This window comes from Limanda limanda, chromosome 6, assembly GCF_963576545.1.
Source record: "Limanda limanda chromosome 6, fLimLim1.1, whole genome shotgun sequence".
NCBI classification, from domain to species: Eukaryota; Metazoa; Chordata; class Actinopteri; order Pleuronectiformes; family Pleuronectidae; genus Limanda; species Limanda limanda.
The window spans coordinates 1283499-1301428 of NC_083641.1; the positions used below are offsets into that span (position 1 = coordinate 1283499).

The 17930-nt window shown below is 40.4% G+C and overlaps 1 protein-coding gene across 4 annotated transcripts in view; it reads right to left on the bottom strand.

The window, feature by feature from the left end:
- Positions 1-262: 262 nt before the first annotated feature.
- Positions 263-17930, bottom strand: part of usp2a (ubiquitin specific peptidase 2a) — a 47816-nt gene continuing 30148 nt past the window's right edge. For 2 of the 4 annotated variants that reach the window (XM_061073002.1, XM_061073004.1), the window contains 11 exons: positions 9796-9846; positions 8516-8639; positions 8064-8175; positions 7791-7901; positions 6355-6419; positions 6041-6144; positions 5585-5662; positions 5008-5086; positions 3709-3813; positions 3075-3195; positions 263-1608 (listed from right to left, as the gene is read on the bottom strand). In XM_061073002.1, coding sequence (XP_060928985.1) covers positions 1524-1608; positions 3075-3195; positions 3709-3813; positions 5008-5086; positions 5585-5662; positions 6041-6144; positions 6355-6419; positions 7791-7901; positions 8064-8175; positions 8516-8639; positions 9796-9846 — 1035 coding nt within the window. In that variant the 3' untranslated portion in view covers positions 263-1523. Of the gene's footprint in view, positions 1609-3074; positions 3196-3708; positions 3814-5007; positions 5087-5584; positions 5666-6040; positions 6145-6354; positions 6420-7790; positions 7902-8063; positions 8176-8515; positions 8640-9795; positions 9847-17930 lie in introns of all 4 variants that reach the window. The other 2 variants (XM_061073000.1, XM_061073003.1) reach the window with 1 other exon arrangement.

Below are 17930 nucleotides of genomic sequence, written 5' to 3' on the forward strand. Positions count from 1 at the left end.
TCACTTCAGGTCTCAGTGAGACATTACAGTGCAACAGTAAGCCAGCATAAACATCACAAGGACCCTGAAGCTGAATCACACAGAATTCGACCATTTCATCATTTACACTGTGACAAGTCAAACTGTTGTAGAACACACCTCTGCACATCTGCTACTCCACACCTGTCCACTAGGCACCACTGTAGTTTCTGTTTGTGAGCCACAGTGCTGACTCTCATTCATAAAATTCAGGCCAAAAAAAGACAAGGACTCAAAGTAAAACCACCGTTTTGTTGACTTTTATTCATATATATCTTTATATATATATTTATATACTCATGTTTTTGACTGCCACTGTTAAAAAGTGTGACTCATCACATTATCACCTGTAAGCATAAATAAGAACTTTTTTTCTCTCTCTTGAAACCTGGTAAAGAAACCAACTGAAAACAGTTATGGGTCATTTTCAGCACCATTGAATAGTACATTCTCTATATTGCATCAGAATATAAAAATATACAGATATAGTGGGTTTTTTCTTCTTTAAAACATTCTTTCCATGTTGTTCAATGGCATGAAACAAGAGAGGAAGAAAAGACCTCATACTGACAATGAGGAGTGTCACGTTATCATATTTCATTAACCCCTAGCAGATCCGCACTGGACTGTCCATTCATCCATTCACAGCGCTTTAAAAACGTCAGTAGCAGCCACACGTGGGAGAAACAAATTAAATAAAACACAACGTAGAGGGTTGGCCTCTGAAACATGTAACGCTCACAGTGCCACTTGCCTCCCAACCACTGGAAGAGAAAGACAGAGTGAAGAAGATGCAAACAGAGACATGGGAGTGTTGTAGTGCAGACTATCCATGAAAACCAAGCAGGCCGTTGGCTGTAAGCTCTTCATAACAAATACCAGTTATGTTCAGTAACAGTCGCACTCTAAGCACTGGGTTTATTCACAGTCCAAAGTGGGGATGTGGTGGTGATGACATGATAATTAACCTTGCCACCCCCAACCAAAAAAACATAAAAACAACATAAATTCAAAGCAGAAAAAATGGTTTTAGGCAAACGAGAAAATCAAGACTTGAAGAAAACAAGCAAAAGGCGCAGTCAGGAGAGTTTGGTTTGCAGTGCATAGAGAGGGACTTCTGAGATGGAGACGGATACACCGGTTGGTCGGTCGGATGGTATTATTGCCTGTGTTAGCCTCGCACCATACGCACACAGACACGCTTGCACACAAGTACACACACACAGACCTCCACCCAGAATGAGCAAGACACAAGAGTAAAGACAGAGAGAGAAAGAAAGCAGTGCTGGTTGATCAGGGTCCTGTGGTGTCCAGAAAGTTCCCCTTCCCCAGCTCTCTCTGTGGAGAGAACCAGCCTGTAGGCTGGTAGTGGTGTGTGCCTTTGTGTGTGTGAGATATATGTCCAGATATGAGTACAATAAAGGCCCAACTCCGCCAACATTCTCTTTGCCATGTGTCTGTCCGTCAGTTAGTGGGGTGATGAGGCCGTCGTCCTCCGGTAGGCTTCACATCCGTGAGGAAGAAGCAAGCTCGTAGAACAAGACGTAGGCGTCACTGCTGCGCACTTGGCTGGAGGACATTGGCGTTACTCTGGAGAGAGAGAGAGAGAGAGAGAGAGAGAGAGAGAGAGAGAGAGAGAGAGAGAGAGAGAGAGAGAGAGAGAGAGAGAGATAAAATCTTAAAACATATATTTGATAAGTACTTGTGATTTGGTGCTTTACAAATCAAACTTTATTAATCCACAGTTTCACCTTGCATTTATTAAAAATCCATGCAGAGATGCAAGTGCACACACCTGAAGGTTGTGCAACAGATTAAGAGTGACAGGTACATAGACTGGAGAGAGAGAGAGAGAGAGAGAGAGAGAGAGAGAGAGAGAGAGAGAGAGAGAGAGAGAGAGAGAGAGAGAGAGAGAGAGAGAGAGAGAGAGAGAGAGAGAGAGAGAGAGAGAGAGTGAACTGCATTTTTAAATAGCGCTGCAAATAGAGCTTTTTCAGCTAATTATGAATTACAAACAGGAAAATGTCAGGCTGCCACAGTCTAGATAATAAATGGTTAACATTTGAATTCCTAATAAATCTGTTATTCTTTTGTTTTTAAAGGTCTTTCTGGAGCAGCCTCATCCAAACAGTTCCTCCATTGCCTAAGTGTATTGCATTATGGAAGACAGCACATTCAACAATCAACCGTGGTTGCTATACAGTACATGGACATATATGGCATGTGTGTAAGACATCTGTGTTTTTAAGCTCTGATTAGATTTTCTGATATTTAGTTCATGCACTGAAACAAGTCATGAACTGAAACAATTTTATTAAAGTGAAAGCATCTACATTATTTCAGTATATACACTAGGTAAAGGCTATGATCATGTGATTATAGTGTTGAAAAGACTTAAGCACACATCACAAAGATAAGGACTATCAGACACACAAAAGCCCACGTGGTGTGTGGTGATGACGCTCTGCATTGTTCTGCACGCTGTGACACACTGTATTCAGTCAGAATGAGAGAGGAGTCTTATGAATGAGTGCAGCGCAGCAGGAAAAAGCCAGATAAAGCAGCAGAGGAGGATTATCTGCTGCTTTCACCTGTATTCCTTCAACACTCTGCTTCAGTTTGAACTCATTTTAGGTTCATTGGGTTTCCTTAGTTCCACCTTGTAACCACAGTGATGTCATGTTATCTACTAATGGGGTTTATTATGAATGATTCACCTCCTGCATATATAAAATATAATAAGTTACAGATAGAAATGATGATCATACAATTACACTGTGTTTGCTGCAGTTGCATGACCAGCTGCCACTGATGATATAGAAAGCATTTTCTTAATGTCTCTCTGACTTCTCTGAAAATATATTACACTGCTTTATAAGTTATAACATGGAAACAAACCCTTTCTTACCAACATAATTCCAACTAGCTCTGTTTTACAACTGCATATAAGTGAACTGACTCATGCTATGTGTGGTATGTTTGCATCTTTCCATCGTGATGTAAACTGCATTGGTATGAACTCTGATGTCTCGTTAGATTGAGTGCGGGGAACCTACCTGGAGTCATTAAAGGTGTACCATTCTCCCGAGTTGGGATTGCGACAGTAAGCTGTGTAGTGACCGCCCATAGTGGTGCCTGAGTGGTTGGACACTGCATACAGGTTGTACACTGCATTAACTGCAACAACAGAGACACAAACACAACATTTCATTCCACAGATACTGGTTCTTTTAAAAAGCATTGGAGTCTTTGAAGTATTAGACATGTAAACTAAAGCAGCTGATATTTAAACACCGGCAATATTCTCTAAAATAAAAATAAGTCTATTATCTTTTACATTTTCCGCACTTGTACTTGTTTTTAAAATGCTGTGTGCCTTGTGGTACTGACATTTCAGCCAATTTTTGTCTGGTGAGATTTTAGGAAAGCCTTGTATTGTTTTGCCTGCTCTCCTGAAACTATCATCTCAGACTCTCTGCTCAGCTTAAGGATTGTATCAGACTCTGGAACCCTGTTTCCCCTCTGATTTGATAGTCCTTTGCTTTTATCAGTCAACCCCTCTTGCGATTTGCTTTGTATGTTCTTTACTTGGTAATAAAACTTTGTGAACTTTTAATAATGTGTCAGTCTCTAGAGGTCACCTTAAACTAACTACTGATTGTATGTATTTACATACTTTATTATACTTACTGCTGTTTTCAGAGCCAAACTCCCGCAAGTCAAGATCCTTCATGGGGAAGTTAACAAAAGTGGACAGTTTGCTGGTTCTTCTTGCCTCAGAGAAGCGTTTCAGGTCTGGACAGGAGGAGGAGTCAAGGAACAGCTCAGGATACATTATGGCTTTCCGTACATCACACAATACATTTTAAACAATTTCACATTGAATCTTCATTAATCGCTTGAGTACAGGCCACATTTAGACGCAAGTCAAAAAGTGATCTAATATGAACTCGTAAGTAATCGATTATTAGCTCTCAGAAACATTTGTCATCTGTGAATGTCGTTAAGGTTGATATTGTGAAATATTGTGAAATTTAAAGCACACTGTGTAGCCTTGATATGAGATAGGTAAATGGTAAATGGCTTTGTATTTATATAGTGCTTTTCTAGTCTTGATGACCACTCAAAGCGCATACAGTACAGTTTTACGTTCGCCCATTACCACACACATTCATACAGTACATCTAATCGTAGCACTTTGTTATTCTATTGGGGGCCATTCAGGGTTCAGCATCTTGCCCAGGGACACTTCGGCATACAGATGGGTCAGACTGGGGATCGAACCGCCGACCTTCAGGTTGGAGGACGACCACTCTACCCCTCAGCCACAGCCGCCTTCGTCCCCCCAAATGCAGACGCTTTTGTGAAACATTTCAAATGTAAGGTTGAAATGTGCTTACGTCAAATACACATCAAGTTTTTGTGGAAGTCCCTGTATGGACCTCTGTGGGCGAGGAGCCTTCTTCGCCATTCTACACGCTCTTTGAACTGTTTAAACCCAGACACACCAACTCAAACTGTTACAACATAAGTGCACATCTCACCTAATTATACTCTACCTGGCTTTTCTTCTGACTATATGTTGGGCTTCTCAGCTTGTCAGAGTTCAATATCTGCTCTGACGTAAGATTGTCAAGGCAGCAGCACCAAGGAGCCGCCACACAACTTAATATTCACTTTTATTCTATTTGCATGTGTGTGTAAGGTGACATTTTTTAAAAAGATTTTTTACAAACCACACTTGGAATCACTCCCTCTAATAAATGATGGTACTTACATTTTTTTAATCCAACATGAAATAATATGTAAAACACTAATGCCCTGGAAAGCCTCATAGCAATTCGACATACGCACACACACAAGCACGCACTCACACACATGCACACACACGGAGAGAGAGAGAGACTACTACATGCTCTCTAAGCTTCACTGCCAATACACATCATACATCAGTATCAGGCAGTGCATGACGTCCAGAGGAAAGGATACGCAGCACTAAGATCTTGGGGAACTTCTGTATTGTGAACTTCTTAGTGCATCTCCTCCGAGTTTTACACCTGTAACATGTCTGTAAAAGAAACAAAGGGATGGTTTAGACATGTTCAGATCGAAAAAAAAATTTAAGTTTGTTTTAAACTAACATGTAGCAAATGAATGTGAACAAACTCAACATTGAGGAGAGGGTTTTTCCTGACCGAAAATGAGGCGGGGTGGTACTGAACCGTCAAACAGATGGAATGAAAATTATCACAATAATAGCATTTTATTAACAGTCGCTTCTCTGTGTTTTCATTGAAACACAATGAATTAAATTATCAACATATTACAGTTTTTCTTAAATAGTAATGTTTCATATGAAAACAAGAAATGGCTTCTTTTGGTAGGCGGTTGCCTCGCAATTCTCTATGCAGAATAAACCTGCAAACACATTGGATAATCTAGTTCTGCATTTTCAGTACTGACTTTGTGAGTATGTAGTTAAGTGATTGTCATATTTTCATTTTCTTCAAACAACAGAAGGTTAACGGACTTAACCCTCCCGTTGGTTCTCCTAATGGACACCTACCGGCTTCTCATCCCCATCGAGGACATCCTCTTTGGTGAAGAGCCGCATGCAGTCCATCAGACTCACCTCACCGCAGCCCTTCTGAACACAAACATGGATGCATTCACATTAGCATGAACGCACACGCGTACACACACACACACACACACACACACACACAAATGGGAAGCAGAGAAAAAACGGACACAGGGGGAAACCAAAAAGCTTGCATTAAAAGCTGTGTACAGATATTTATTATTGCTAAAAGTCCAAGCTCAAATCGTCCCAACACACACACCTACACACACACACACAAACAGAATTTCACCTCTGCACCACTGATTGTGTTGACATTTGTGTCTGATGACCTTCTGAAACATGTTATGTAAGGATGACCAGCATGAACTTGTCACTCCTGTGCGTGTGTGTGTGCACCAGTGTGAGTGTGTGTGTGTGTGTGCACACGCGTTTCCGAACCTTGGCAATAGGTAGAGAGAGATCCCAGAAGGGGTCGAAGACAGTGGAGCAGAACCCACAGTGGCTACAGGTCAGAGAGCTCTTCAGTTGTCCTACAAACACGTCTGACAGAGCAGGAGACATGACGTCAACACACACATCACTGGATCAACTCACATGCTATAATATGTAATAAGAAACCACTATATCTGTTAAGTGGTGCTCTGTTTTTCCTAGTGCTGAAACATACTTTTTCAGATTTTGTTTCATTTAATTATATCAAACTGTCAAATCCAAACTAGATACCTTGAAGACATGCAGCATGTTCTACTCACCGACTATTTTACTATCTTCTCTCTCAAGGTATTTACTCCACATCTTCTTCCCTTTCTCTTCATCCCTGAACATGGAGCACAGATTAATCCTTAAACTGTTTAGCTCATATTGATAAACACAATACAGAGTCATTGAGAGGATGCAAGGTATACACTCAGTTAGTCTAAGATAGTAAAATGAGTGAATTATGAATCTGACCTACTTTATTCTCGACATCTATGGGGACAGAATGTGGTATCAGGGGCTTTAAAACACCCTATCCTGAAACACATTTTCAAGCTGATAATGAATATTTTTTAATATTTTATTAAAGTATTTGGGCAGAGCTGACCTGTTTTGAGGGTAATGCTGAAATTGCAGAGATTAACTGTGACCCTTAAACAAGTTGCTGTTAGATAACTGATAATTATATCCAAGAAGAATTGGAGCATTAAGCTGATCTGAGCCCCAGAGACATTACAACGCAACACAGGTGGTGAAACTGTCTCACACAGCCTCAAATTAAAGCTTAATGATGAAGCCTTCAAAGAATAGTTCACCCAAAATGATAATTCACTCTTTATCTACTCACCTCTATGACGATGGAGGGGTGGATGAAGTGTTTGAGTCCACAAAAGACTGCTGGATTTTGAGTGGTAAACGGTATATCAGCCAGGTAGCAGCAGAATCCAATACATTTGAAGATATAAGGGACTTATCTTCAGACGTAAAGAAACAACAAAGAGAAAACGTAACTCACCTCCATACTTCTCCTTTGGTGTCATCCATGTGTCCACAAGCCCCGACATTCATATTCCACTCAAAACGAGGTAATATACACCGTGTTTTACGCCTAAAAGTCCACCAGAAGTGGCAAGCTAGCTAACATTAATATGTCTGATGGTCCCTGAATGAACCTCGTCAGAAGATATCAGTGGACATTAATGCTTAAAACACAGTGTAAACGACCTTGTTTCAAGTCAAATATGAATGTCGGGCTTTTAGACACTTGGATGACACCACAGGAGCAGTATGGAGGCATCTTATGTTTTCTCTTTGTTGTTTCTTTACATCTGAAGATAAGTCCCTAATATTAATCTTTATTGGATACATCTGCTACCTGGCTGCTCCACTGTTTACCCCTAAAACTCTAGCAGTGATTTGTGGACTCAAACACTTCCCCCACCCCTCCTGCAGCATAGGGGGAGAAGATAATGAGTGAATAATCATTTTTTTGGTGAACTATTCCTTTAATGATTCATGTTTACTTATTTGTTTTCCTATTTCCTATTGCACAAACCAATGTCCCTGTTTTGGGCACACTTTTCAAAATGTTAATTTAGAAATTTTGGGTGCATTCTTTCAGGAGATATGATAGATCCTGGTTACTGGCCTTCGCAGCAAAGTGTCAGTGCAGGTAAACACACACATACAGTCTGTCAACCAGAATACTCACGGCAAGTGGTCAAAGTCCTCTGTAGTGCCTCTCGGCCTGACAGTGACCCTGTTGACCTCGTTGTGCAGGCCGTCCAGGAGGAAACGCAGGAACTCCTGAGCGTCCTGTTGGCTGCAACACCAACACTCAGTTAGAGCTAACAACAATCCAACAGCCACTTCTCAGATGCATTTTTTATCATGCAGTCCTATAATCTTGGACAGATCTCAGAAAAAAGCAGAAAACAAGTTTGGCAGCATTTATAAGACTTAATGAAAAGATTATGACGCTTACTTGTATCCCACAAATCTGGGAGCATATCTCTGGATCTGGGTTTTGAATTCAGACGGGCTGACTGCCTCACTGCTGGACGACGTCCACATGGTCTGTATCAGCTTGGCAAATTCTAACAGAAACACTTGAGTTAGTTTCACACTGAGTAGTGATATGTGCCCTGATAGTTGCACAACTGTAACCATTTATTCAGGTTTGTTGGTGAACTGAAGGTGCAGCGTCACTTTCCTATCCAATGTCAGATTTAGAAGATTTTCATGACCAAATACAAAATAAAACTGTCAGTTTCTCTTCAGAGCCACAGAATAAGAACTAGCTTCCCTGTTTATCCTACATATATGACAGATGGCAATTTAATCCAGACATAAAGAGGGAGTGAGGGTGTTGGATGCGAGCAGCTGTGTGGAGTTTCTATTTTGGACTCTAGGGGGCCTGTGTAACACATCTCTCACCTTCCATGAGGGCTGTGTTGGTGCGGCTGTTGTTGTTAAGGTCTCTGCGGTGCGAGTTGTGCAGGCAGTAGTCTCGCAGGCTGTGTGTGTTGCTGAGACACTGCAGGATACTATTCATGAAACACTGTGTGGGGAAAAACAACAAAAGCATCAGCTCCACTCCCACTTTAATTACAAATGAAAATATCTAATTCAATCCCCCCCCCCACACACACACACACTCAGTCACTGACAACTCTCATTCACTTAACAAATATATTATAATATTGTTATTTTTGCAGAACTACTTGTATCCTTACAATCTAATTAAAAATATAACAGAGTTGACCTGCTTGTTGCCCTGCTGATTTGCATACTTTCCTTACTGCAGCTGAATCTAGCAAATTGAATAAACAGTTCAACATTATGAGAATTTGCATTTATTTGCAGTCTGTGTTGTTTGAATAGAAAGCTACATTCCCGTTAGCTTAGCATACAGACTGGAAAGAGGCCTGGCTCATTAATATGACAGTGTGATGTTCAACTTGCAACTCGAGGGAAATCACAGCAACAATCTGATAACTAATCCCGCACATTAACATCATACTTTGATGTGTGGTGATGTGTCCACCTCAAGATGGGCTTTGTGCATTAATAAACCATTCAAACATTAACTTATAACAGTGAGCATTGCAGTTTTCCTTTCAGTATGAAGGAGAGTCTTACATGCACACACTTTTAAAAACTGTATCTCAACTAGTCTTTGAGTTGGACTCATACTTGTATTGCATTTTCATTTTTTGGGGTATATTTTGTGACTCTAATGTTGTCTAAAAAATGTAGATTAAATAAGAATTTTAAGGCTTTAGAGACAAAGTGAAAGAGCCTTCATTTAATAACTGGGTATGTGGAGAGATCACACACATATACTCATGTTGTCAAAGACAGTGCGTCCTGTGTATACACTGCTCCCATCACGTGGCCCCACCAGACATGCGGTAAGTTGAAAACAGTCACAGAGATAGAAAGAACGAGCCCTCGCTGGTCGATAGATCAGAGCTCTGTGATTAGGTTACAGTATGCACACACACACACACACACACACACACACACACACACACACACACACACACACACACACACACACACACACACACACACACACACACACACACACACACACACACACACACACACACTAACAGACACTAACACTGGCTGGCTGAAGTTTAATATTAGCTTCTCCTCACGGAGATGTCACTGTTGCTGAAAAGCAGATGCATTTATGTTCCTTCACTTACTGTGTTTCCAAGGTTCTTTAGTCCCACCAGGCCCTGGGCACTCTTTGAATTCTGAAAGACAAAGGAAACAATATTTGAGTTATTTAGGTAAATGTTCAAATATTTTCAGCCTGGTTTTTATTCCAGCACCCATAAGACATGTTAAAGATACATGCTAATTTCACATACCGTATTATTTTGATAACAGAATGGGGATCTATGCTGTAGTGATGGTTTTAACTTTTTAACTTCTGTTCCCTTGTCCCTGTGTTACTGTAATGTGTATGAATCATTACTTTGAGCCTGCTCTACAATATTTGACCTTGAATGAATCAGTAACTAGGTGACTGCAGTCAAAAACCACTTATATAATAATGTTGTGTGTTTATGGTAACTGAAAAGGAAGCGAAATAAAACAGACTCTTTAAAACCTTGAGAAAAGATACTGTCACATACTGACGTCACCAGTGGTTGAAAACTGTTGACGCTCTTCAGTTACCAGGGATACAGACTTTTTGTTTTTTCCTTGATTTCAGTTTTCTAGTGAATAACCCTGGACTGTGGTGTGCATTGTCACCAGCAGTTTTTTTTTAAAAACACACAAAGGCGTTTAAGTCTAGGTTTGTACCTCGGCACCATCCCCAGGGAACTGGAGAATCAACCAAACCAGGTTATGTGACAAACGTATAACCTATCCACACTGTGGAGGAATGTGTGTGTCGTGAGGCTAGGAATGAGAGGACAGGAGGTTTTTCCTGGTGAGCATTATCTTCAGAAGAGGAACTTGTTTTTGTTATCTTGTCGTCAGTTCCTCTCTTGGTAATCACTCCCAGATGGCAGAGATCTTATCAACAACATTAGATAATTTCGAATCACGGAACCTTGAGGGTTTTCTGCGCTGTTTAACATTTTCAGTGCAAGAAAGCATGACACACACACACACCCGACCACCCACCCGACCACCCACCCGACCACCCACCCACACACACACACACACACACACACACACACACACACACACACACACACACACACACACACACACACACACACACACACACACACACACACACACACACACACACACACACACACACACTTAGCACATTACTTCAGTGGAAAGCAACAAATGGCAGAGCATATTATCATGTTTTCTGAATCTTAAAATGGTACAAAATGCTTTGCAGAACTTATGTCATCACTTGCTGAGGATGAATTTCATTACATAAGTTAGTGATTATATAATTGAGAAGCTAGAGGAAGAAGTAACAAAGAACGTGGGGGTGGAGAAGAAATGCTCTTGTGCCCTTCACTAAGAAGCAGAGGCAGCAGACAATTATGCTCTCAAAAACAAGCTACGCCAAAGTTAATTTATTTTCACATCATTCCCTCTAGTACCACTGAATCAAATGCATTCGCTGTCAAAGAACACGTCATTTTAATAATTTTCTTGGCAATAACAGCGAGATCAGACGATGCCACCGCCTCTGCGTTCTCACTGACTGATACTATGTAAATCACATGAGCAATAACAGCATGATCCAGTGATTTAATAATGAGAAACATAAAAATGGTTAATCAGAGCAAGTAGTGGCAGACAAAACAGTCTTGTAACTTAAGCTTATAGGTAGAGAGCAGCTCTGTAGGACCAGCAGCTGAACATCAGTCACCTGATCTCACTGGCTGCTGAAATCTATCTAACCCGCATGCTCACTGTTAACCTCTACTGTGGTGCACTATGTATCTGGACCACCTGGAAAAGTGGCAAAATCCAAGGAGAGACAACAAACAAATTAAGATCATTAAACCGTTCCCTGACTAAATCAAATACGGGCATAAAAAGTGGCAGCTTACTTTTAAAGCTCTGATTAAAGAAAAGTGACATGAAACTGCTACAGATACACAATAACAGCTTGTAGGAGCCCAGTTTTAAGTCAAATAGAGAACCAACAAGCACTTGACAACAAAGTGAAAGCCTCCATTGTCTAATTTAGACTTTAGTCGACAAACTGTCTGACTGTCCTGTGGTCAGCAGCCTTACTATACCCCAGATATGACCTGACAAGCCCCACAGTCCAAACAGCTGCATAGATTAATTCACCAACATGAGTGGCCTGCACGGTCTGTCCACTCAATGACTTATCTGACCCAAAGGGAATTTGGTCATCACACCGTTCAAAAAGTTATTAGCAGTCTAACAGTGAGAAAACATGTAATGTGACTGTGACAGGAAATGAGTCGTTACGGTATCCTTAACCCTCAACATCATTTCTACTTTGAGCTTAATGTTTTATGATAAGCTGCTGAAGCTTCACTAATTGCTTAAAAACATTGTACAGGCTTGCTCTAATGAGTTTTCTTCTGCCTAATGTTGTTATTTTCTGATTAATTGATTGAGCTACATACTGTCAAAAAGAAAACAGTGAAGAATGCCATCAAAGACACCAAAGTACAAGAAGATTTTCAAATTGCTTGTTTGGATGGCAAAAAGTCCAAAACCCTGGCGAATCAAATTTAAAGGGAAAAACTAAGGAGAGCAGTGAGAATTCACACCAGCAGATACATGGCCCTTTTGAATTGTTTCACTTAAAGCTGTATTCATTTATCTTGTGATCCTTTTTTGTCTCAAATTGCTCCTGAGAGTTGTGAGACTGAACCGAAACACTGGTATCCCGAAAAACAGAAACAATAACCTGACGGACGCTAAAAAGCTTTGTGAGACTGAGGCGAAACGCGGAGTTTGGAGAATAAGTTCTTTGCGTTTTTTGGTAACTTTAAAAAATGTAATTGATAATTGAAACATTCAGGCTGTCATATAGGTTTTTACAGTCATATCAGTTCTAACCTGAAGTTTTTGTTGCATTGCAGATATAGAGAAAGGACACTGAATGTGATGGCAAAACTCAGATTTCCATGACCGGATGTGTGTTCGTCTGCTCATCAGTAACGTGAGCCTGCAGCTTATCTAGTTATGAGTGCTGATACTTTAAGGGCTCTTTACCATTATATAAATAACCTTTGCAATCTGTCTCTCATTCTGGAGAATGAGGGAGTCAGTACAGCTGACAGTGAAGGGGTAAAAAATTGACAGTTTTAATTAGCGATGGCTCATTAAATCGTCTGTAAATTCCATTGCACTTTATTAGCCACGGTCACATTGCACACATGCACAGCTTCGCTATGTCAATGAAAAGTCCGCTATGCAGGACAAATCCTCCCTAGTCTATTTATTTCAAGCACACACACACACAGACACACACACACTGATGGACTGTACGGTACATGTCTGACTTTGCTGCACTCTGCTTAGTAATGCCACAGCTGGTTCCAAAAATAGCAGCTTTGCATTTAATAATGCCTGCTTGTCCACTCGCAATTGGCTGATCCTCTGGGCAGCCTGGCAGACATGACGATGACAAAACAACGTCCCGGCTCTGTCTCCATAGCAACGCTGTTCTTATTTATTTGGAAAAGGCAGAGGACGAGGTGACAGCACAGTGAGGGGTTGTATCGTGGACAGATACACACAGTGTGTATGTGTGTGTGTGTGTATGTATGTGTGTGTGTGTGTGTGTGTGTGTGCTAGTTATGAAAAAAATAGACTAGAGTGTGTGTGTGACTCAGTGTATGAGTTGGTGCAGATGTGAGTATTCTGTGTTGATAATCTCAATATACCTTTCTCTATATTTTACTTTGTGACATCATTTTTTGGTGAGTCGGTAGATCCATTCAGGGCACAAGGTACTTTTACTTCAGCTTTTACAAACTGTGGAAGGAAATCATCTGCACCACACCAAACTGTACACTAAAACCAGAAGATCAAACTCATAAGACTTAAATTTGATTGTGGTGAGTCGATATATTTCAACTTGAGCACAGGCAGATTTTAATCAAAACATATATTACATGTGCCATCTCTTCATCCCTCTACACTATTAAACAATATAATAGGATAGTCTAAGTTTCACCTATCTACTACTTTACATAACATATTCATAAATCAGCTACTCTATATAACTGTGCATTTAACTAAAGCAGAAAGGCTTCATCATAGAATCACTGCATGCAAGAAAAATACTTGTTTTACAGAGGCTGAGATGAGAGGATGGCAAAAAGAGATAGAAAATAAATGAAAGCAACAGCCACATGAGGAAACATATGTCCACTGTTCATATTCACAGTTGTTCCATGTGAGACGGATACATACTGTACACAAGAGGCAGCCTAAGGGGGAGAGCTGTATATAAATGTCTTATTCATAAATGTCACAGGCAGCTAGCGAGCTACATACATGAAACCATACTCCTTTCAGGCTCAAAAGCATTGCTAACACAGTGGCCACATTAAATGGCATTACAGGGTCAATATGGAACCGCTGCGTAAAGCTTGGAATAAGAGACAGAGGAAATGTCCCTTTGGCCTGAGCCCAGCTTGGTCGAAGTAAAATCCGTCCATCCACTGTGCTCTGTTAACTCAAAGATGTATGACTACTGGCCTGGGGGACAGAGGAAGTTTGCTGGAGCAGAGGAAGTTTGTCAGAGCAAGGTGAGGAAGCAGCAAGACAAGAATTATCTGGATGAGATTTCCAGACCGATTCAATGTCAAGAGAGACAACAACAGGCCAAAATAAGAATAAAGGACGATTTTAATTTTGCTCCAGGGACAAATGCATATATCAACTCTCGATGAACTCTGGCTCACAGCGGGGGGATTAAACTGTCTAACATGTATTCTGTGTTTACGTCATGCATCATTGATGGAATACAGTGTTACAACTGTCTGAGGCGCTTTCAGTTTTGCCCTTGCAGCGGCTGATATTTATCAAAAATTACTGAAGGTCTGTCAAAACTACAATGTTAAAGAAAAATGTGTGTCGGAGTTAAAAGCAACTGCATGTCAACATGTGAGCCAACATGCTAACTAAAACGACTTCTCTAATTGACACTGGAGTTCATCATGAGACTCACTGATTAGTTTTTTTAAATGAAAATATTTCAACGTTTTTCATTGTTATTGAAATCTGACAATCATTATCCATCAATGTTTGAACATATACGGACCATATCTAAGCGGAGCTGAACACAATGTCTGGCTGACAACCTCCAACCGAGCATCTTTACTGGATGTGACTGTCCCATTAAAGGTCCCTTGAGGAGTTACAGTAGCTCTGTTGTGTGAAATCTTATAAGTGAGTCGCATATTGTGCAGACAAACACAGAAGCAATACACTGTCTTGCCATGAGGATCACGTTGGTTTGCCTATCGACAGTTGGCAGGGTTAACTTGAGAAGAAAATTAGCAATGTGGCAAAGAAAAGGAAGAAGACAGCAAGATACAACAAATATTCAAATAAAGATTTGCAAAGAAAACCTAAAAATATCTAAGATATCATTGAATATTTTTCTTGTTTACAAGAAAACTTACAGTAGTATCCTTAGTTACTCTCATTGCTGTTGAAAGCAGATGTGTGAGAATGATGTGAATGCCGAATCCCATACTGCACCGGCTGGTAATTCAACATGAACTGTAGACGGTGAGTTGTGTTGGTTGCTGGGCCCACGCAGCAGACAAGAATGCTTCTTCCTATTTGAACTGATGTGAAGTTATTGGACCAAACCTTTTAGAGACAGGCTGCCTCAAATACCCTGCAGCTGTGCACTCGCTAGCAGCTCCTCAGTTATCTCACCCAAATAGAGACTGGACATGCGGTGAGTAAATAACGAGTTCAGAGCACAAGCAAGCGGCCTTAATGAAATCCCAGAGGGAAGCTTGTGTCAAACTTTACATGACTGGACAGGAACATTTTGAAAATCCATACGGTTATTATAATTTGGTCCAAAAAATTGACCGTATTTTTTTTTAACATATTTTGGGTTACATATTTCTTTCACGGGAATAGGGTTCAAAGTTATTAAAGCTGTAGGGATAGATTTTTTATATTATCTACTTATACATGACATAAAAAATTGGGGAAATCATATATAATCGAGATTGTTATCTTACAGCACTATGTCTACTATATGTATAACACATACAGTCCACTTTTGTGATAATGTCTCTTTTTTGATAATCTGTTCTAGTGATATGGTTCCAACATCATTTAAAAAAATCTTTCTTCTCTAATTGCTTATTGATTTACAACATAGTCCAATGTGATCTATAATCTACCCCAAAGATATTAAAGGGATAGATGGGATGCGACAGAATGCCATGTTGGTTGCCATGCAGCAGTCTAATACAACACACCGGCAATAAATTCTTCCTGAAAGAAAGTTAGAATGTTTAGCTTTCATTGAAACTGTTAAAGAGAGATATTGATTCAGATGTATGATCATTCTGGAAATGTATTCCATTATACAGACAGGTGCTTTTCATTCTATAGTCTACACTGACTGATATGAATGGGGTGAGTGTAATTAGATTTGATTGTATGTATTGTCATATCGTATCGCAATGACTGTCTTCATGAGAGTCTTCAATAAGCTTTGAGACTATTGTGGGATATTCAAAGTGAAACAAAAAGTATTAAAACAGTATTTGTGGGCACCAATCAGAGAAAAAAATGCTAAATCAAAATCATTGTGGATGACTCACTATGGATGAATTAATTGCAGTATTGGCAATGCTGCGTTAACATGCTGCTCAACACCAATGCAATAACAAGTGCCACTTTTCCCCTCCCCTGCACTGCCTGTGTCTCTGGGGCTGTAAACTAAACTTCACACATACCAACATACCAACAAAGAGAGAGAGAGAGAGAGAGAGAGAGAGAGAGAGAGAGAGAGAGAGAGAGAGAGAGAGAGAGAGAGAGAGAGAGAGAGAGAGAGAAAAGCAGGAGCAGCAGAACAGTCTGTTCTGATCTGTTTCTCTATTTTGCAGACCATCATAAACAATCTCTCGCTCACACACCCTCTCCTTCTGACATACGTCTCCTGCTACCGTTGAGTTTCTTCCACGTGCGCAAAAGTGACATGTTCGCTTGCACACTAGTTTGTGAGCGAATGAGGGGGAGGGTTTTCGGAAGGAGACAGAGAGGCCGTCTATTTATTTCTCCTGAAGCACAGACGGGTGGAATCAGTCATCAGGGCTGAGTGTCCACTGACGTGGAGCCACAGCTCATCACTCTCTCAACTCACACACACGCTCAGATACAAACAAGTAAACAGTAAGATCCCCTGCTGTCTTTCTGAGAAGTATAGATAAATATAGCCTCTGATCATATGAACTGACCACCCACACGCTGTCTTCAACCACCAGGGGTCTCATGCTAAAACCCCACATTCTTTAGAGAACAGCTGGACAGCATGTAGCCATTAAGCAATGCATTGGCTGCTTATATAACAGCCCTGTTCATCTTTACACTGGTAGGTATTTCTCTAAGCGGAAAAAATGACCCACAGTGGTAGAAATGCTACTACTGCCAACAGGCTGTTGTTTTTATTACACTGAAGCCTGGGCCCCTGGGCTAGTATCTATATCCACTACATACTACAATGGGTTATCACACAGACCTCGATATGAACACTAAAGATAACCAAATACATCTGTGCAACAAACTGCATGCACCCCTGGGTTTAACACTACAGGAAGACCACACATGAGATCCTTGTGAAATATCAACAAGTTTGTTCCACTGAAGTGAAAGGTGGGCTGAGATTTAATCAGACTCTGAAATTAACCCTCTCCAAACACCACATGCTGATTGAGAAGAATATCTTTAATTTAAAATTCAAATAACAAAATGATAGATTGCATAAGGTGAGTTCATATTAACTACTATTAACTGCATGAACCCTTTAACTGACCCTACAAACTTTGAACACTTAAGCCTTCTTTGCAACTGTCACATTATTTTTGGTGTTTATCTGCCATGACATTTTTATATAATAGCCTTCAATTAAAGTAGCAGCATCACCTTTAACCTTACAGCTACCATGTGCAGAAACACTAGAGACACATGTGCACACATGCACGCAGGCACACACACACACAAACACATACTCACACAACCTTATGCTAACAGTCGTCCACAAATATTCTTCTCATGATAAATTTCCCTGGCATAAATTCATATTAGCATGTACAGAGAGAAAGACAGAGCGTGGTTGACAGGCGCGTAGTGGTCTATAGAGAGGGAGGAGCCGAAGAAGAAGACA